The sequence below is a fragment of the Quercus suber genome, unplaced genomic scaffold, assembly GCF_002906115.3.
Source record: "Quercus suber isolate HL8 unplaced genomic scaffold, Cork oak 2.0 scaffold_451, whole genome shotgun sequence".
Taxonomy (NCBI): domain Eukaryota; kingdom Viridiplantae; phylum Streptophyta; class Magnoliopsida; order Fagales; family Fagaceae; genus Quercus; species Quercus suber.
The window spans coordinates 48,811-70,063 of NW_027069902.1; the positions used below are offsets into that span (position 1 = coordinate 48,811).

Genomic DNA, 21,253 nt, shown 5'->3' on the forward strand with positions numbered 1-21,253 from the left:
AACACAAAAATCCATACTACAACAGTAGAGTTAAAGGTAAAATTTTTACCTTCATTACTACAGTGCATAGCTATGTATGGCTGTGCACTGTAGCTGAGAGTTATTTTTTATTTTATTTTATTTTTTTTTGCGTTCACACTACCTTTTTTTTTTTTTTTTTAAAAAAAAATTCTTTCTGCATTTCATTCTCCTTTCTCCGTGGCTCTCTCCTCACTGCCTCTCCATCTCTTCTTTCTTCCTCCACAGACCCATCGTCGATCTGCATGAACCTAGCTACCACAGACCCATCACCAATTTGCACAAGCCCAGCCGCCACAGGCCCATCGCTGCCGACCCACGCTCAGTTGCTGACTTGACCCATCTTGGCCTCTCTCTCTCTATTTTCGGTGTTTTGGCTTTGTGTTTCGGGTTTGTTTTTCGGGCTGGGATTTTGTTTCGGGCATGGGTTTCGGTTTGGCAGCGCTGATTTTTCTGTTTTCTTTTTTTGTTCTTCTTCACTAGTTTTGATGGGCACGACGGGGTGCAGTGATTTTTATGGGTTTGATGGTGGTTGTGGTTGTGTGTTGGTAGTTGAATGAAATATTATTTTGTTGTGTTAAAAGCTAAAATAGCTTCATTGCTGTAGGATGTGAGAAGGTAAAATAGATAAAGTGACTTTTTGTGGTGCTAAAAATCTAAAAATTTAGCTCCACTACTATGGATGCTCTTAGAGAAAGTAAAGCTAAATTTTTTTGTAACTATAGTAAACTGGTATAAATGCCAGTTGACTGTAGAAAGTTGTTCAAAATAAATATAATATTTTATTAAGATTATATCTCTTTCTTCAATTAAAAAACTCAAATTCTCTTGTTTCCTTTATTATTTTAATGAATTGTTTATATTATTTTAAATGAAGTTATAAAAAAAAAAAAAAAAAAAAAAAAATTAATGAATTGTTTATATTATTTTAAATGAAGTTATAAAAAAAAAAAAAAAAAAAAAGAACATTTAATATTGGGTATATTATAAAGTGAGGTGATAAAATAGATAAAGTAACATTTTGAGGTGATAAAAGCTAAAATTTTTAGCACCACCAATGTGAATGCTCTAACTTCAACAAAAAATAAAAAATAAAAATCCTAGCTAACCAAGTATTAAAAAAAGACATTATTTTGTTTTTGGTTGTCTTTGTTGGTAAATGATTGCATCTTAATATATTTAGAAACAACGATTTTGAGTATTTATAATTTTTTAATACTATATGGATGCCAATTTGGAGTTTTTTATTTATTTATTATTTATTTATTTTTTCTTTATACTCTGGCCCTGCTAGCTTAAAATCCTAGGTTTGTCCCTGAAGAAAATGATAGAGAAAAGATAAGAGAAGTTGAAAAGAAATAGGATGAGTTTAAAATACTATGAAAAGGCCCCTTATTCGATTACAAACAGGGCGAAATCATTTTGCATGCCATGAGAAACCTAATAACTATATCGCTTAATTGAACAATATTCACGATTTAAAATTTAGTAGAGGAACCCATAAAAATTTCTTTCTTCAAGTTGGGGTTGTCCAACCTAATAAATAGCAGAGATGTTCCTAGTTCCATTGCTTTGAACCAACAATCAAATTCAACCGAAATTCCAGCTGTGACAATGGGCATTACTTACAGCTATGACAACTTTAGGTATTCTCCTATATTGGATGGAACTGAATTAGAAATACTACTATTTCTTAGTGCCCTGCAACACATGTAACTAAACTGTTATACCATATTCTAGAAGAGCAATAAAGAAGGAAAGAAAACATGTATATTCTTTGTTAGGAATCCGAAAGATAGCTGCTTTTGTGTTTTCTTACAAGATACTGAGAGATGTCATATCCTTTATAAATTCCAGTGAAGAGCTCCCATTAGTCAAATCACTCATTCTCCTACAATTTATATCACACATGAGATTGTTAGCTTTACAGATCTACAAAATACAAATAAAAGTAACCAAGTGATGTAGACACTCACAAGTCTCTCAAAGAAGTCAAATTGGAAAACGTTGAGGGTATTGGACCTTTGAAAGAGTTTCCTTCAAGCCTCCTACAAAAGCATTTTGGAGTAGATAATCATAAATTGTGCGCAAATGAATCTTTTCTGTAGAATGTAGAAGTAAACACTAAATTTCTTTCAATAATAACTCCTACAATAAACAATGTTACTTTGACTTTGTAATGAAACTTGAGCCTTATCAAGCATGATTTAAGGATAAGCAAAAATGATGGGGCCAGCTATATTGTCTTACAAGGTAGTAAGCTTTGACCAATTCCCTATGAAGTTGGGTATCCTGCCCGTGAGTTCAGTGTCAGATGCCCACCTGAGATCACAAGAAGTATTTCCTCACATCTTATCACAATCTTTTGTTTTTATATTTATCATTATGTGTTTGTTGGAAAGTTTGCAATTGAGAAAAGAAGTAATCAGAGAGTTCTTACATTACTTTGAGGTTTTGTAACTTAGCAAATGTTGAAGGAATCTCACCACTAACTCCAGAACTATCAAAGTAGTTGTCAAGGTAAAGAATTTACATGAATCAACTGATATTTGATATCCTATCCTCAGCCAAAATAAAATTTTAGTAGTAACAGTTAATGAATTTAACAGCAAAAGACAGGCCTCAGGCCAGCATTAAGTTCTCTTTGCTAACTTGTTGTGAGAACAATTTTCAAAAAATTTCACAGTAAGTATCTACAAATCAAATATCAAATATAATGTGATTAGCTGCACCAACTCTCTACAATAGTCATATCATTTCCACCAAATCATTTTTGTATCATGTAAATTATATTTTCAAAAATTATGATTCACATTTTTTCAATCCTGGGATATGGTACACAGTCTTACACATGAAAAACCTTGCAATATGTCAAATAATATCTGTTGTCACAAAGTTCTTACAATCTTGAGCCATAGACATGATATTTAAAGAAGCTTTACAAGAAACATTTCCAGAGTCTAGCTCACTGAGCTATATAATTCAATCATATAGATTTTCAAAACTTACACTGAAAATGGAAAGACATGTTGTACTAAAACTTACATCTGTTCTAATTTCACTAAATTCCCAAGCTCAGATGGGAGAGAACCAGTGAAGTTGTTTGTTGAAAAAGACCTACAAAATCAACAAGTAAAACAATAAATTATAAACCAAGGTTTTGATTCTCTTCATCAAGATCAAGTGTGTGAAACACAGAATACCAGCCCAAAAAATGTTGTGAAATGTAGAAGGCAGCAGAATTGTACACTTGCATCTGGGTGACTACTACATTCATATTTTTGTAAAATACTTCTTCAAAGATTTTTATTGAGAAGTTAAACATGCATCCTAAGGGTCTTGAACCCTAGACCTTACCCTCAATCCTATCATTGAGGGAGGATGAAATGCTATTTGAGAAATGGTTGTATTTGAAGACAAATAATACCTATAAAAACAACTCCACCAAGATGCCATACAGATGACTTAAAATTTTTGAATGAGATTTACTTACAATGATATTAATTCTGTAAGATTTACAAGTTCCTTTGGAAGTGTCCCTGATAGTGCATTGATGCCAAAACTCCTACATCAGAAGAAGAGAAAGCTTAACTAACATCAGCTTTACTATGTCCTTTTGAGTTTTAAACCAAAATTCAGACAGGCTTACAGGTATTGCATGCGAGATAGATTGCCGATGGATGAAGACAGGTTACTAGTCAAGTAATTTTGGCCCAAATTCCTGTAACAGATGTTGGAAACTTAGCACATTTAACATAATATAATGAAAATGAACTATCCTGGAAAACTAGTATACCACATCTACTACAATTTTCAATTGGATAACATGATGAAGTACACTTTCAAGATCTAAGTTCAATCCTAGTTCCTATCCAAAAAAAAAAAGTTCAAGAATATCTGAAGAAGCTCAAAATAATTTGTAGTGTAGGTTCTATAACATACCAAAATTTTCAGAATATCTCAAGAATATTTAATTTTAACAAAGATTCATATGCATAATTATTGGTTTGCACATAAAATTATACTACAAGGGGTTTAAGCGTTACACTCATAACCTCAAGATGTGTCGTGTTTTATGGGAAAACATATGGGGTTTTGTGTGTATTTTTTCCTAAAATGAATGTAGGAATTGGTATTGAAAAATGACCTGGAGTATTATATAAATCAATAAATGACTGTTATCCCTTATCTATTTCTCAATGCAATATAAAGTAAATTTATTAACAAGCTCTAGTATGAATAAACCTTATCATTTCCTCTATAAAAACAAGATGGAAGACGAATTAAGACCTATGTTACTTACCCATAAAAAAATTATTATCGGCCATTAACTTCCCCCACCACTTTTCTTATCCCAAGTTAAGTTCACTTTAGAGATATCCACCTCTATACTATGCCAACCACAGCTTTTTTACCAACAAACTAACATAATTTTCTATAATTAGTTGGTGTTTGTGTGATGGGGGGCTACACATGCTCAGGAGAATAGTCAAGTACTTAAAAAGCTCTAGACACCCTTCTTAAATAAATAAATAAACAAAACCTGGTCTAATAACCAAATGTTACAGGCAGGCATATATAAAACAACAGATTAAAAAGGAATTTTTCTGTAATGCACAGTGGCAACTCACGTGTCAACTTTTTTTTTTTTAATTACTTCTTCTTTGCTCATGCACTCTATAAAGGTACATAAAATGATAAAATATGAGTTTAATGAGAACATATAAAAATAAGTTTTGCTTCTTCTTAGCTACTTTGTTCTGACACCTTAAACCTCTTAAACAAGCAATTTATATAATATAATCCAACAGTTTTGATACTAATTTGCAACTGATATCGATCAATAACCTAACATCTTTTCAACAACTAGTATCATATAATAGAGGTGATCAACTGGCTTATTCATTTTTGTTTTCAATTAAGAAAATATATTCAACTAAAATAAATGATGTTAATTTACAATTGTGACGAGTGATTACACCATAACATGGAACACCCTTACACCATAACATGTTAATGTACAATTGTGATGAGTGATTACAATATTTTTACAAATTGTTGATGTTGCCAACTTCTTCCTAGTTGTCATCTAGGCTCACCACTAATATCACTTTTTCATTTACCAATAGCCACTCACAACATTAATAGTATGTAAAAAAATTGTAAAATAGTTTATATGTCTAGCATTACTCTTGTTTATGTAGTGATATATTAATTGAAGATTTGGAGTGGTATTTGGGTATAGGTGTGACTCTTGGAATTGATATATTTGTTCACAACAGATACGTCTCTTCCCAAGAGGTATATGCTTGCATATAAATAATCTGGACAATCATTTGCACAGGTTACACAATTTCTATGATTTATCTCTCTGCAAAGTCAAATCTCTACGTCTGTGATTCCTAGTCTAATGATACTACCATGTCAAAATATTTTACCAGTTGAACCAATTTGACATGAACCATGCAATTTAATTATTTCTTTTTTGAAAAAAAATATATAGAAATTGTAACTCTAAGCAAAAATGGCACGAGAAACAAAACATGAGAATATATAAAAGAGAGACATACAATTGGGTGATGTGGCAAGTAGAGTTAGATGAACACTCGCATTTTATAAAGGGTTTGTGGTTTGGGTCATCGAAGGAGATGGAGTCATCGATGGCTACTCCAGTGCATGGTTCTCCACTTATATTCCATCGATTTGAATTTGCTGAGATCTCCCATTTTTGAAATATTGTGTTCAGTGCTCTCACTGAAATAAAATTCACACAATTATTAAATTAAATATCATTGTGATTAGCTTGGCAAACAATAGCAAGTAATGTTGTTCACTGACTTCACTATATCCCTACAAAACAATAGCAAGTAATGTTGTTCATTGACTGCACTGATTACAAAGTTTAGCTGACCAAGAGCTTGAATCGGGTGCCGTACCTCAGTCCCAATAGTGTTATGTAATTTTTATCTTTAAATTAATAATATTCAAAAATACTATTTAGTTTCTCTTTGTGTTATTTCCATTATTATTGTGTTTGTACAAACAGTTTCAAATTAGAATCCGTAAAACTTACTGCCTAGAATTTGTTATAAAAGTTTTATCAAAATGTTATGGACGAAACACTTCTCTATATTTTTAGGAGTGCTTTCATGAATTTTTTTATTCACCAATGGTAATATTTCCCGTAATTTTGCTCTCTCTTCATTCTCTTTCTTTCTTTCTTTATTTTCTCTCTTTTACTCTCTTCATAGAAGAGATTCCTCTCCCAAAATCAACAGGAAGAAAAATAAGATGATTTAAAATCACAAAATTAAAAAAAAAAAAAAAAATCATGACAACATATGAATCACAACACTCTCTCTTTCATCCCAAAATCACAACATACACTCTTTCTCAACCCAAAAAACAATTGAACGATGGGTGAAGTACGATTTGCTTGAATTCCAATCTCTGTCTCTCTCTCTATCGGAGCATGAAACAAACAATTTGGTTTTGGACTTTTGGATCCAAAAGAAGAAGATGAAGGAGAGAGGGAGACGTAAAATATATATATATATATATATATCCCTTCCTTCCCTTCTATGGTCCGAGCCCAAGCCCTCACCCCACAAAAACACCAAAACTAGTGCCAGCATGAGCCACCGCCCAAAAACCCAGATTGGGAAGTAAAAACAAAGAGATCGGCAAGCAACAGAACAACGCGATCGGCAGGCAAGGGAGCAACGTGATCGTTGAGATTGGCGGAGATTACCACAACCACCAGTGCTACTTCGAGAGGCAATAGAGAGAGAAGATAGAGTCGAGAGAGAGAAGAAAAGAGAGACAGAGAGAGTAGAAAGATAAATGAATTAAAATATATATTTAGAACATATGTCATGCCGCCTCATTTTTAGAATATTAGAGCATCTTTATCAGATGTTGCAAAATTTTTGCCATTTTACCACATCAAACACCTAGTTTATTATTTTACCACATCATTTTACAACATCTCATTTATCAGATGTTTTATAATTCAATCATATACATTAAAATAATATTTCCTTCACATTAAAATAAAATATTATTTCCTAATTCATTATTATCAACAACAGCACCTACAACCCACACCGCAGCTCAACTACCACAGCCCACAACCACCGGCCAAACCCACAGATCAACCACCGACCACCAATATCAGCCACTTGCTACCAAAAAAAAAAAAAAAAACTCAAACAAACACTACAACCAATATCAGCCCCTACACTAGAAAAAACCACCATCAACCAAAATCTCATACCCATCCCAAATCTCACACCCACAATCCGATCAGCCTACCACCATCAAACTTCAGATTCAGCCAACCACCAACAATCAAAACAACCAACAGACAAAAAGAGAGAGAGAGCGATCGGTGAGATCGGAGCGGCGATGACGATGGCGATGATCGGAGTGGCGTCGCCCATGCCGCTTGAGCCTCCAACGGCGATGATCCGATCGGAGTGGCGATCCGATCGGAATGACGATGGCAATGAAAGAAGACCGATGATTCGCCGATCGGAGTGACGATGGCGAGACCGATGATCCGATCGAAGTGGCGATCGAATCAGAGTGACGATGGTGAGCCGGTGAGTGAGAGAGAAGGGAAGAGCTGGGTCTGATGTGAGAGAGGGAGCCGGTGTGTGAGAGAGAAGAGAAAAGAAAAAAATGAAGAGAGAGGAGAGAGAAAAGAGAATATAAAAAGATTAAAAATTTTGCCACATCTGTCCGTACCGTTGCAAATTTGCAACGGTACTGTAGCAATGTGGTATAAGTTTTAAGATTTGCCTCATCTCATAAAGCTTCTTTTTTTTGTTTGGTGTGGTAAATGTGCCAAATATTTGGCATTTGGCACATTTACCACACCTGATACAGATGCTCTTACTGTAGCTCCATGCCAAAATTTTTAAGATTTGGCACGTTTGATATGGGTAGTCTTTTTGTGTGCCAAATGCTAAAATTTATACTGTACACACCGAATACTACTATTGTGCCATCTTGAAAATGATAAAAAAAAAAAAATTATATTATTATCTTCTAAAAGTATATCAATGTATACTACATAATAATGAATTAAAATTTTAAATTAAGATTTAAGATATTTAAATGAGATATGGGTTTATAATTTTAAATGTTTTCAATAAATTGTATGAGCTTTAACATATTAATATATAAATAAATATATAATTAGTGGTAATCCTAAAATAGTACATCGGTATTGATAGATACTAATATATTTTGTTTTCCAGACCAAACCATAACAACTTTTATTATGGTATTGACTCCTTTGAATTTCAGCCATAAGTGCCCTTATTTTACGGTCAATAGAAAAACAATTTCTGATTGACCAACAATTTTCATTTGCTCCAAACATCCGTAAATGTGGAAAATGTTTTTTTGGAAATTAATTGCAGTTGATGAAACACAGCCAGAGACAGAGAGTCAAGAGGAGAAAAAGAGAGGGCAGGATTTAAAAAAAAAAAAAAAAAAAAAAACTGTTGATGAAGCTAGTAATTTAATGATAGAATATTTAGTCGAATATAGTATTATTTACAAATGATTTTGTTAAAATAGATTTGAGGATTAAATTCGCATAGAGGGTGGTAATACAGTTTTGTATTACTATTTATGTCATAAACACAAAAACAGCAGAGCCAAAGGAGAGAGAGAGAGAGAGAGAGAGAGAGAGAGAGAGAGAGAGGCACACCTTCAGCAGGGTCTGTACGAGGTTGGGTTTGATTTTGAGATTGAGATTGAGCTACCTCCACCAGCTGGCCGAAGATGCAAGCAGCACAAAAAGCTATAGCTAGAAGTGGTGGTGATCCCACCATGGCGTTAATCATTTTCTATAGAGATTGATTAAGAAAATTGATGAGCAATGAGAATACAGAACTAGAGAAAGAGCAATAAAGTAAGATACAAGATTATTAGTGATTTGCTGAGCCACATCAAGACCTGACTATATGCATTTCCTAATTAGTCAAGCAAAGAAAATTCCATCCATTTGGCATCCTATTTTGCAAAAGAGTAATGGTAGAGATACAAACTTTTTTACAAAAAAATAACAAACTATTGATATGGTGAACGATTATTGAAAAATGAAAATGTGATATTAATGGTAGGCCTAAAAGAAGTTTGTGGTTGTAGTATTATTCTTCACAAAATTGATTTTGGTTTTTGCCTTCTCTTTTTCTTTTTTCTTTTTTCTTTTTTTAAAAAAAAATTAACAAAATTATCTTTCATATAAATAAATTAACTTTTATCTTTATGTCACATATACAATAAATAAACAACCAAAAATTATAACTTTTGTCTAATATTTAGCAAATAAATATTGGAAAACTGTGCAATATATATGTGTGTGTGTGTGTACGTATTCATTTGGGTGCTACGTTATGCCCCAATACATATACTAAAAACTGTAGTACAAAGGTTTTACAAATTGATGTGTCACTAATTAGAAAAATGTGATTCAATTATTCATTTATTATATTATTCTAATGTGATACAAATTATGTTCTTAACACATCAGTTCGTAAGTTTTTTGTAGTAGTTGTGGGGTTATAGAGCCTAGCGGTATACATCCACCTTTTGTACTAGGCCTGAGGCCCATCCCGAGGCCCATAATCGCATATAAAGAAGATAGTGGTGATTATGGCAGCCCAGGAAACCATGCCGAGGACAACTCTGTCCTCGGCTAGCCAAAGCCAAGGTGGGAGAAAAGTGATTTACCGGCAAAGACAGTCTTCCAAAGTACTCCAAGGAAAAAGGTGAGTACAGCAAGTAAGCACATTGGAGCATAGTGGTAAAGCAATTCCAGGAAAAGCTGCTGCCTCTACATTAAATGCTCCACAACTAACACTCTGACCGCATTAATGTGGAAAGGATACCTGAGCAGTAGCTTTTCAGACTCATAGCTACTACCTAAGAGCTTTGGGAGGAGGTTAATGTGACAAAGACCGACAATAGTAGATCTGACCTGCATGTGTATGGTGGAGATGAAGGAGGAAAGTAGTATATAAGGAGGAAGGAGCTCTGAGAAAGGGGATCAGAGATTTTACCAGAGAAAACACTGTAGCAATCTGAACTAACTTTGTGACCATTGTTACTGTCACTCAAGAAATAATAAGTTAAAGCTCCTCGGACTAGTGCTGAGGATGGAATAGCTTGCCTAAATCCATCTTTGTTTCACTTATTCATTCTTTAAATTATCTTCAACTGTTGTCATACTCGTCAAAGCCCAGTTCATCTATCCACTCTCTACAAATTTATTGTATTGGGCTTGTTAGGCTTGAATTCACTCCTCCCATAGGAATAGTGTTCAAACTTAGGCCTTACAATAGTAATTTATAATGTAAGTATTTTGGCCTTAATATTTTTCTCGTCATTGATGACACATTAATGATTTAGGGACTAGGTTTGAGTACTTCTCCTATGTGGATGAAGGAACTCAGGCCCAACTAGCCCAATATAATGAATTTGTAGAGAATGGGTTTAAGAACTAGGGATTAGTGAGGATTACAACAACTATTCATGGTTGAGAGTAAGTTGGACAATAAGGACGTGAATTAAAGCATGGAATTCTATTCCTCGGCCTTCCTTTTAGGGGCTGGAAGTTTTTTTTACTTCTTCAGTGCTGGGTTACAAAGGTTTAAAGGATTACACGAATTGTTACAGTATTTCCTACTTCTCATTGTTCCCCCCCCCCCTTTCTGGAGGACTTCTTACATTATATACCCCCCTGTGGTTGATCTTGGCTCACCATTTGTTGATCATGTAGGTCACCACTTGAGTGTTTGTCCCATCAACCACCTTCCCATTCTTTCTGTGAGTTGTAGCAACCAAGGCAGCACTATTCTAGGGTGCCTTCTTCATTAATGTGGCCAAAACGTTAGTTGTGGGCATTTAATGTGGAGGTGACAGCTTATCCTGGAATTGCTCCTCTACCATGCTTCTATGGCTGACACATTGTACTCGTCCTTTCTCTTGGGAATCTCTGGGAGGTTTCCTTTGATGGTGTGTTGCTCCTTCCTTCCATGGTCTTGATTGGCCGAGGACGGGACTATCCTCGGCGATGCCCCATGGCAAGTTGGGCTTTCTACCTTTCTCCTCGGACGTCCCTTCCTCCTCGGCATGGGCTTTGGGCTTATTACAAAGTGGGCCGGGGTTGCCAAATTCTTTGAACCCACAATAGCCCCTCAAAATCCTGTTGTCTGGCTCCTCAGACGGGGAGGAGGATTTTGATATCCTCGGGCCCTTGTCATGGCTTGTTAAGTCTTGTCCTCCATCAATGCTAGAGTCCTTTCACCTGTCCAGGGCACATTTCTAGTGCTTCGGTATGCGGAGCGCGCCCATAATCTAACGGCGGAGATCTTTTTCACTTTTTGGCGGAAAAACTCACATGATTATTTTTAATTGGGGGTATAAATACCCGTTTGAACCGATTCGCCTCTTTACTTTCACATTCAAGAGTTCTTGTGCACATACCTTGAATTCGATCAAATCTCCAACTAAACTCACAACTTCTTCCAACACAAAAAGCCTATCCGAAGAGCTTTTCCTCACTTCTGTAAGTCTTCTTCTCTCTCTTTAACTTACGTTTTCTCTCTTCCTTCCGTCCTTCCCTGAGTCTTTTAGCTGTTTCTAGAGATGGGTAGGTTTAAGAAGTTGGTTGAGTTTGAAGCGGCAATGGAGAAGTTCATCGCAGATTATAGGATACCTAGTAATATGGGTTTAAGGTACTGTGAAGAGGGATAGGGGAGTTTTAGGAGGCAAGGGGGTGAGGTGGTGATTCCCATAATCGCCTTTTTAGAAGGCGGTATGAGAATCCCTATGGGGCCGGTGATGAGGGGCTACCTTAGGCATTTCCGGTTAGCTCCCACCCAGTGCGCCACCAATGTGTTTAGGATTCTAGGTTGTGTAGATGCCCTAAATGAGAAGATGGGGTTGAGGTTAACCTATCATGATGTAAACAGGTGCTACAACCTCCAACACCTTAAGAGTAAATCTTACTATATGAAGACGAGGGATGATAAGGTTCGGCTTATCCAGTGCCTCACTGGGTCCAGCAAGGGGCTAGATAAGGACTTCCTCATCATGTCTGGGGAGTGGCACGACGGCCTTTACTGTCCGATAGTGGAAGGGACACTAGGTGGGATATTCAAAGTAGGAGAGGGTCTGGTCTTCTGTATCATTACAGTCTGCATTGTTCGGTTGCTAATAAGGATATGTTTTCTTTTTTGCAGATCCACACGCTTTTGAACGACACTTCCATTTGGCCAACAAAGGAGATTTGGAGACCATCCTTAGGGCAGAGGTTTTTATGAACGAAGTAGACAACCAAGTTAGAGCTGCTCACAAGATCCTTGGGTACAACCCAATTCAAAAATCGTTCTCGGCTCCGAAGTACGTGGTTAGAGCCAAAGATCCTCGGCTTCACAAAATCACCGTAGTAGAGCACGGGTTCTTGATTCCTGAAGGATCCCCTATCTCGAAAGGCATTCCGTCAGCAGGCCCTTCTTCATCCCCTCAAGTTGCAGAGGCCGAGGGAAGAAGACTAGAAGAAGAAGAAGAAGTTGCTAATTTGGGCCGACCGAGGACGAATTTGGCTTATTCGACCAAGTCCATCTGTCCAAGGATCTTTCCGACGACTTGGGTGACCCTAATTTGACTGAGGTAGACCTTTTATCTGTAGAGACTTCTTTTCAAGTCGAGATGGGTTTTAAAAGACAACTCCAACCCAACCTGTTTGACTTGATTGAGGGCCAACCCGAGAGGGACGCGTCGAGGAAGTCTTAATCCAAGCTTCCTCCTCCCCCACCCAAGTCTCAGCCTACTCAGACCAGGTCATCTTCCACCCAGTCTAAGCTTCCACCTCCTCCACCTCAGCCAAGTTTGCCACTAAGGCCCGAGCCCACTGACCCCAAATAGAAGAAGGATAAAGGCAAACGGCATGTGGGAGCTGAAAAATCTCGTTCCTCCCAGGAGGAGGACGAAGTTCGGCGGCCCTCCAAGCAACAAAAAATTGGGCACTAGGGCCAAGGAAAGGAAGTGGCCCTATAGGCTGAGCCCTAGGCCTGGCTCCCTGCCCCGATACTCTACAGGGAGCCTCTGATGGACAATGCCTCTCTTAGAGACTTTAGCGGGGGTGAAGGCACATACGTGGCCAATGCGTTGGAGAGATCCCTGCTACTCCCTGCTGACATGGCCGAGCTGGAGAACTTAAGGAAGCAGAAGGCCTTCCTTAACCTCAAACGGTACTTGGGCATGGTAAGACTTCTAATCACTTGTGACTCCCTTGATTTCTTGTTCTTTGGTTTCCTGCTTATTGTGCACTTGTTTCAATTGGCAGGCTGTCTAGACCACTTTTAGGTTGGAGAAAGTAGCCAACAACCAGAGCAGGGTCATTGATCTCGAGCATGAAAAGCGCCTGGACGTTGCTCGGACCCTTAAGATCTCTGAAGCTGATCTCGTAAAGGCCAAGAAGGATCTTAAGGAGATGACCAGGGTAGAGATAGTGCTGAAGTAGGCCTGGCTAGTGCTAAAAAATAGGCCTAAGACCAAACGAGGTGCCTGTTTGAAGTGGAGGATCAACTGAAGGTTGCCAAAGAGCAAATTGCTGATCTGAAGTAGAAGTTGGTCGAGGCTGAGGGGGCCAAGAAGGTCGCAGAATGGGCCAGAGATAAAGCCCTGAGGGCCAAGGAAGAGGCGGAGTTTGGTAGGACAGAGGCTTAGACTTCTAAGGAGGCAACCGAGGAGGAAGCTTTTGCCTTGGGAATGGCTGAGACCTAAGCTACTTTCAAGGCTCAAGTGCCTAGGGTATGCAGGCTCTACTGCTCCTAAGTTTGGATTGAGGCCCTTAACAAAGCTGGGGTTGAGGCTTCATCCAAACTTAGGGGGGCTGAGAGGGTGTATTACCCCCCGGCCATCTGTGAAACTGCTCCCTCTGGCTCCGAGGCTGAGGCTGCTCTTGAGGAGGCTGAAACTGCCCAAGCAAAAGTTGCTTTGGTTATAACCGCCCTTGATGAGCCAGCCAAGGAAGCCGAGCATCCTGGGGTGGATGAAACAGACAAAGGCCCTAACCAAGATGCACCCCAGGATGCCTCAAGGTCCTCAGCAGATGCCCAGGCCCCTGATGCCGAGGAGACACCTCTTTTGGTTGATCCCCTTCAGGTTGCTCCCCTAAGTTAGGGCCCTAAGGACCCTGAGACCCTTCATGCTCAACTCCCCAAAGAAGGAATCAAAATAAAGCTGAAAAAATAGGCCATCTAGGATAGTTCCTGTTGGACTTTTGCCTTATGTTTTTCTTCTTTTTTTTTTTTTTTTTTTTTTTTTTTTTGAATTTTTTTTTTTTTTTTTTTTTTTTTTTTTTTTTTTTTTTTTGAACATTGTAATGTGACTTTTGGATTGAACGTATGAAATATCTTTTTTTTACATTATTTATTTATTGTTGTTATGATGGGCTCTACCATTTATATAATTTGTGCTTTGATTATTAGCCAAACGATCTCAATAGTTCAACTTGTTTTATATTTTTGAAATAGCAGTCAAAAAATATGAAGTCCATAATGGCGATTTCCACTTAGACTCTAATTAGTAACTGAACCACCTTACTACTATGACTTGCTTTCGCTGAATAGAATACAAAGGGAATAACTTTATGATATTAATCCTATACCTAATGAATTGGTTATCATAAATGGTAAAAAATGCTTTGCACGCAGCATTCATAAAGATAAGCCTTTAAATCCTAAGATCAAATGCCACAGCACAATGCACAAAGGTACTTATAAGCATGTTCTAAAAATTTACTGACCTTAAGAAAACAGTTAGCTGCTGATTAGACTGGGGGGTTAAGTTCAATGTACCTCAGAATGCCTTAAGTGATGCTCATGGGCTTGTGTTTGTTCACATCTTTGTTGAAAGTAGTTAGTTTTCCCATAGGTTTGAGTTTGAGGATCATGTAAGACCTTGGTTCTGTCTAACACTTAGATTTTTCTTGAAGTAGTTAGTTTCCCCATAGGTTTGAGTCCGAGGACCATGTAAGACCTTGGTTCTATCTAACACTTCGAGTTTTCTTGAAGTAATTAGTTTCCCCATAGGTTTGAGTCTGAGGACCATACATAACCTTGGTTCTGTCTAACATTTAGACTTTTCTTGAAATAGTTAGTTTCCCTATAAGTTTAAGTCCAAGGACCATGCAAGACCTTAGTTCTGTCTAACACTTAGATTTTTCTTGAAGTAGCTAGTTTCCCTATAGGTTTGAGTCCGAGGATCATGCAAGATCTTGGTTCTGTCTAACACTTAGACTTTTCTTGAAGTAGTTAGTTTCCCTATAGGTTTGAGTCCGAGGACCATGCATGACCTTGGTTCTGTCTGACACTTAGACTTTTCTTGAAGTCGTTAGTTTCCCCAAAGGTTTGAGTTCGAGGACCATGCAAGACCTTGGTTCTGTCTAACACTTAGATTTTTCTTGAAGTAGTTAGTTTCCCCGTAGGTTTGAGTCTGAGGACCATGTAAGACCTTGGTTCTATCTAACACTTAGACTTTTCTTGAAGTAGTTAGTTTCTCCATAGGTTTGAGTCCGAGGACAATACAAGACCTTGGTTCTGTCTAACACTTAGACTTTTCTTGAAGTAGTTAGTTTCCTCATAGGTTTGAGTCTGAGGACCATGCAAGACCTTGGTTCTGTCTAACACTTAGATGGTTGCCAAAACATAAGACATATAATCATGATAGGCTTAAAATTTGAATTAAAAGAAATGCTTTCATTAATAATAATACATTCTTAGGTTATTTACATTCCATGGACGAGGTACAGGCTTTTCATCCAAATCTTCTAAGTAGTATACACCTACCCCTGCTACTGAAGTAATTCAGTATGGTCCCTCCTAATTAGGTCCCAGCTTTCCCCACGAGGGGCTCTTGGCAACACCCATAACTTTCCTCAATACTAAGTCCCCTGGTGCTAGTGGTCTTAGCTTCACATTGGCATCATATCCCTACTTGAGCTTCTGGTGGTAATAGGCCAACTAGATCATTGCCCTCTCTCTTCGTTCATCGATCAGATCTAGGCTCTTCCCTAGTAGTTCATCATTACTGCTTAGAGTGAAGGAGCTCATCTGCAGCATTGGGAAGTTTGCCTTTAGGGGAATAACAGCCTCGGCCCCATACATCATGGCAAAAGGTGTCTCCCCTGTTAACTGCCATGGTGTAGTCCGGTAAGTCCATAGGACGTGTGGCAGCTCTTCTACCCATCTTCCCTTGGCGTCATCTAGTCTCTTCTTAAGCCCATTGACTATGACCTTATTGACAGCTTCAGTCTGCCCATTTCCCTGAGGATAAGCTGGAGTTGGGTACCTATTTGTGATCCCCAATTCGCAACAGTATCTTCTAAAGGCTTTACTATCAAATTGGAGTCCATTGTCTGAAATGAGGGTGTGAGGAACCCTGAATCGTGTGATAATATTTCTCCAGATGAATTTCTTAGCATCTACATCTCTGATGTTAGCCAATGGCTCAGTTTCGACCCACTTGGTGAAATAATTTATTCCGACTAACAGGTATCTCTTATTTCCTAGCACCTTGGGGAAAGGGCCTACAATATCCAGGCCCCACTGGGCAAATGTCCATGGGCTGGACAAAGGGTTGAGAACCCCACCTAGCTGATGAATATTTTGGGCAAACCTCTGACACTGGTCACATATCTTAATGTATTCTGAGGCTTCCTTCTGCATCCTTTGCCACCAATATCCTGAGTAATAGCTCGGTGCGACAGAGATCTTCCTCTTGTGTGGCTCCCACAGATCCTTTCATGCAGCTCTTCGAGAAGCAATTCTGATGCTTCCGGGTGAATACACAGCAAATATGGCCCAGAATAAGAGTGCTTATACAATTTGTAGTCCTCGGACAACCAGAACTGAGAAGAGTTTCTTCGTATTTTCTCAGCTTCTGACTTCTCCTCGGGCATGATATCATCTTTGAGGCATCTTACAGTGGGGTTCATCCAGCTAGGACCCACTCTAACTTGATGGATGTGAACCGCGCCTTTCCCAACCTCATTTGCTCTATCCAGGTGCTCGATAAGAATAATCCGAGGCAGATCTCCTACCGAAGAGGTAGCAAGTGTGGCCAATGAGTCTACATGGGTGTTTCCACTCCTGGAGACATGTGACAGGCTGAAAAGATCGAAGTCTGACTGCAAGAGTTTGACTTGGCTTAAGTACTCTTGCATCCTTGTGTCTCTAGTTTCCAACTCTCCCTTTACTTGGCTCACTACCAATCTCGAGTCCGAGAACATCTCTACTGTTTTTCCTCCCATTTTCTGCACCATAACCATCCTCTGTAACAAGGCCTCGTACTCGGCTTCGTTATTTATGGCTGAGAACCTAAGTCTCAAGGATTTCTCTATGATAATCTTCTCGGGGGATACTAGGACGAGCCCTACTCCAGACCCCTTCTGATTTGTTGCACCATCAATGTACACCTTCCAACAAAGGGGTCCTGGCACAAAGATTGCTCCAACTGATTTTTCATCCATGTTTTGCTTCTCTACTACTGTTTCTTCTAGTGGTTCGGCAAACTCGGCCACCAAATCAGCTAGGACTTGGCCTTTTATAGAGGTTCGAGGCATGTACTTGATGTCAAAAGCCCCCAAAATTATGTTCCATTTGGCAATCCTTCTAGTATAATCAGCAGTCCTAAGTACAGACTTCAAGGGTAGTTAGGTTAGAATAACAACTGTGTGGGCCTGGAAGTAATGGGGAAGCTTTCGTGTAGCGTGGACAATAGCTAGTATGGCTTTCTCCAAGGGTAAGTACTTGACCTCTGCTTCATGTAGCGACTTGCTCATGTAATAGACTGGCTTTTGGATGCCATTGTCATCCCGTATTAGTACCAAGCTCACAACATGAGAAGCCACAACGATATATGCGTATAGGACTTCATCAGCCTCGGGACTAGACATGATAGGTGGCCAAGATAGGTATTCTTTGAGTTATTGGTAGGCCATAATACAGTCCTCAGACCACTCAAATCCTTTCCATTTGTTGATCAAGAGATAAAAGGGTCTGCATCTATTTGCCAACCTGGAAATGAATCGATTCAAGGCCGCGATCATTCTAGTAAGCTTTTGGACCTCCTTGGCATTTTGTGGTGGTTTTAGGTCATTAATAGCCTTGATCTAGTCAGGATCGATCTCAATTCCCCTGTGAGTAATGATGTAGCCTAAAAATTTGCCTAATCCCACACCAAATGAACATTTGGAAGCATTCAGGCACAACTTATGCTTCCTCAAACCATCAAAAGTGCAGCCGAGGTCTTTTAAATGCTCAAACACCACTTTACTCTTCACCACCATATCATCAATATAGATTTCGATGCACTTGCCCAACATAGATTTCGTCATCATCCTTTGATAAGTGGACCTTGCGTTCTTCAAACCGAACGGCATCACCTTGTAGTGGTAGTTCCCAATAGGTGTCACAAAGGCTGTCTTCTCCTGATCCTCTAAAGCTAGTGGTATTTAATGATAGCCTTGGAAGGCGTCTAAGAAACTCATCCGAGGATGTCCTGTAGTTGCATCCACCAACAGGTCTATCCGAGGCATGAGGAATGAGTCTTTTGGGCATGCCCTATTTAGGTCTGTGAAGTCTACACAAATTCGTCATTTTCCACTTTTCTTCTTGACCACCACAATATTAGCCAACTATTCGGGGTAAAAAACCTCTTTGATAGCCCCTACGTGCTTAAGCTTCTTCACTTCTCCCCTAATCACATCAGCATGCTCTCTCGATGGGCGCCGGGGTGGCTGCTTCTTGGGAGTGATGGACGGGTTGACATTGAGATGGTGACATATGAAGGATGGATCAATCCTTAAAGCATCACAAGCATCCCATATAAATACGTCAATATTTCTTTTGAGGAACTCGATTAACTCCTTCTTCTCCTAAAGAGGCAGCTGAGCCCCGACTCGAAAGAACTTCTCTGGGTCATCACCAATGACCACCTTCTCTAAATCTTCGTATTTTGCTTCCTCGGCAGCTACCACAGGAGGCACCACCAGGGCCTTTGATTGCTATAAGCTCTTTTCAATAGAGGCCGAGGACCCTGCATCGAGCCTATGTGAAATGGCAGTCACCATGCACTGCCTTGCTGTAGATTGGCAACCACGAATTTTGAGAACTTGGTCCCTTGACGGGAATTTCACAATCAGATGCAAGGAGGAGGCAACAGCCAATAAGGTATGGAGCCAGGGCCTGCCGACGATGGCTGTGTATGGAGAGTAGGTGTCCACCACTATGAAGTTCACCTCCACTACCTCTGGGGCGGTCTGGATGGGCAGCCTAATCATGCCATTTGGAATAACAAGTTTCTTGTCGAAACTCATCAAAAGAGAGCTATAAGGCATCAAATCTTCTGGTTTTAACCCCAGCCCCTTGTAGAGGTCGGGGTACATAATCTCGGCCCCACTACCATCGTCCACCATCACTTTTTTCACATTGTAGTCCCCTATTCTGAGAGTGATCACCAACGCATCGTCATGCGGCTGGGTGGTTTCAATCTTGTCTTCCTTTGAAAAGCTTAAGGTTGGGTGAGAATTCCCCTTAGCCCTCTTCGGCTCTAGCTGAGACTCCTCGACAGGCAGCTGAACCACAAACAACACTCGTAATGGGTGCATGTCGGTTCTTCCTGGCACGGCCAAGATTACATTGATCGTTCTTGCTGGTGGCCTTAGGGCAGCATCTCTCTGGGGTTCCTGATGGGCCTTGCCTTAACGACCACTGGAATGATGCAGGCTTTCCTTTTCAGACTAGCCGGTCCAGATAGTTCCAGAGGTTTCTATAATCCTCTATGGTATGCCCGTAGTCCTGGTGGTATTGGCAATAAAGGTTCTGATTACGCCTCGTAGGCTCTCCTGCCATCTTATCTGACCACTTAACGTATGGCTCGTTCTTGATTTTCTCCAACATGATGTACTGGTTCTCGAAATACAGTATTGATAGTCTGTGTGTTGGTTGCTCTGGCGGTTGCTGTTATATCGGTTCGACCTGAAATCCCTCATCTTTTGAGGGATAACCTTCTCTTTCCCCTTGCCTTGCAACTGGTCTTCTTCTACTCGCTTGTACTTATCAATCTGATCCATCAGTTGGCGCACACTGGTGGTAGGCTTGCCAGTCAGGGACTTCCTCAAGCCGTGCCTGGCCGGGAGTCGATTCTTGAAGGTGTTGATGGCGACATCATTAAAGTTGTCATCCATTTCATTATACATTTTCCAATATCGATCCGAGTAGGCCTTTAGAGTTTCTCCATCATACATAGATAAAGACAATAGTGCACTTAAGGGCCGAGGAGCTCTGCTGTTTGTAACGAAGCGGGAGCCAAAGGCTTGGGTCAGCTGTCTATACAAATCTATGGAATCCATCTTCAAGCCATTGAACCACCTCATCGCCACTGGACCCAAGCTAGAGGGGAAAACCTTGCACATCAGTGCCTTGTTCTTAGAATGGACGGCCATCCTTTGGTTGAACTGGCTCACATGCTGCACAGGGTTTGTTTTGCCATTATAGATGATGAAGGTTGGCAACTGGAATCGTCGAGGGAGTATAGCCTCCTCTATGTGGCGTGTGAAAGGTGACTTGGAGAGTTTATCTAGTGTTTTGCTCATGGCATCGCTTCCCAAGCCCCTAGGAGAAGGGCTTTTATGTTTTCGCCTCCGGTAGTGCTCTTCTTCGTGGGAGAAGGTCTCACTCGGAGGAGTTCTCGATCTTCACCTATAGTCATCATTGCTTTCATCATCGGAGGGCATGTCAGTGCTAGGATGAGACCGCCTTCATCGAGCATGGCACAGCTTTCTCTTTTGGTTGTCTATCTGTCGCTGCATGGCTAGCTTATCATCCTGCCTCTGGGATACGTGACTCTTAACTTCTTCTGATTGCATGGCCTGGCTGTTATTTTGTCTCTGGAGCACGTGGTTGCCCCCACGAGTGTGGCTTCCGCTGGTTTGTGTGGTGTGCACACTTCCCTCTCGAAACCTTCCATTCTTTTCGTTTCATTCATGCTCAGGGTTGGGAAAGTTACCCTGTTGTTGGGATCTAGCCTATTTAGGCTGATGAGAGCCTGCTTGATGAGGGCCTGTTCCTACCATGCTTGATCGTTGCCCTTACTAACACACAAGTTCTTCCCACAGACAACGCCAATTGTAGGGACTGGGTTTGAGCAC

At 39.6% G+C, this 21,253-nt stretch overlaps 3 protein-coding genes and 1 pseudogene across 3 annotated transcripts; all 4 read right to left on the reverse strand.

The window, feature by feature from the left end:
* The window catches only part of LOC111995128 (probable LRR receptor-like serine/threonine-protein kinase At1g56130), a 28,672-nt pseudogene extending 19,594 nt beyond the window's left edge, over positions 1-9,078 (reverse strand).
* A 6,986-nt stretch (positions 9,079-16,064) lies between these two features.
* On the reverse strand, positions 16,065-17,998 carry LOC111995134 (uncharacterized). The gene is made up of 3 exons (XM_065762300.1): positions 17,853-17,998; positions 16,720-17,732; positions 16,065-16,630 (listed from the first exon to the last, which is right to left on the reverse strand). Exons 1-3 carry the CDS (start codon positions 17,996-17,998, stop codon positions 16,065-16,067), a joined length of 1,725 nt encoding a protein of 574 aa, XP_065618372.1.
* Positions 17,999-19,108: 1,110 nt separating this feature from the next.
* LOC111995133 (uncharacterized) lies at positions 19,109-19,711 on the reverse strand. Its single transcript, XM_024027042.1, has one exon. It carries the CDS (start codon positions 19,709-19,711, stop codon positions 19,109-19,111), a length of 603 nt encoding a protein of 200 aa, XP_023882810.1.
* Positions 19,712-19,882: 171 nt separating this feature from the next.
* Positions 19,883-20,698, reverse strand: LOC111995132 (uncharacterized). Its single transcript, XM_024027041.1, has one exon. The coding sequence runs from the start codon at positions 20,696-20,698 to the stop codon at positions 19,883-19,885; it is 816 nt and encodes a 271-aa protein (XP_023882809.1).
* Positions 20,699-21,253: the final 555 nt, after the last annotated feature.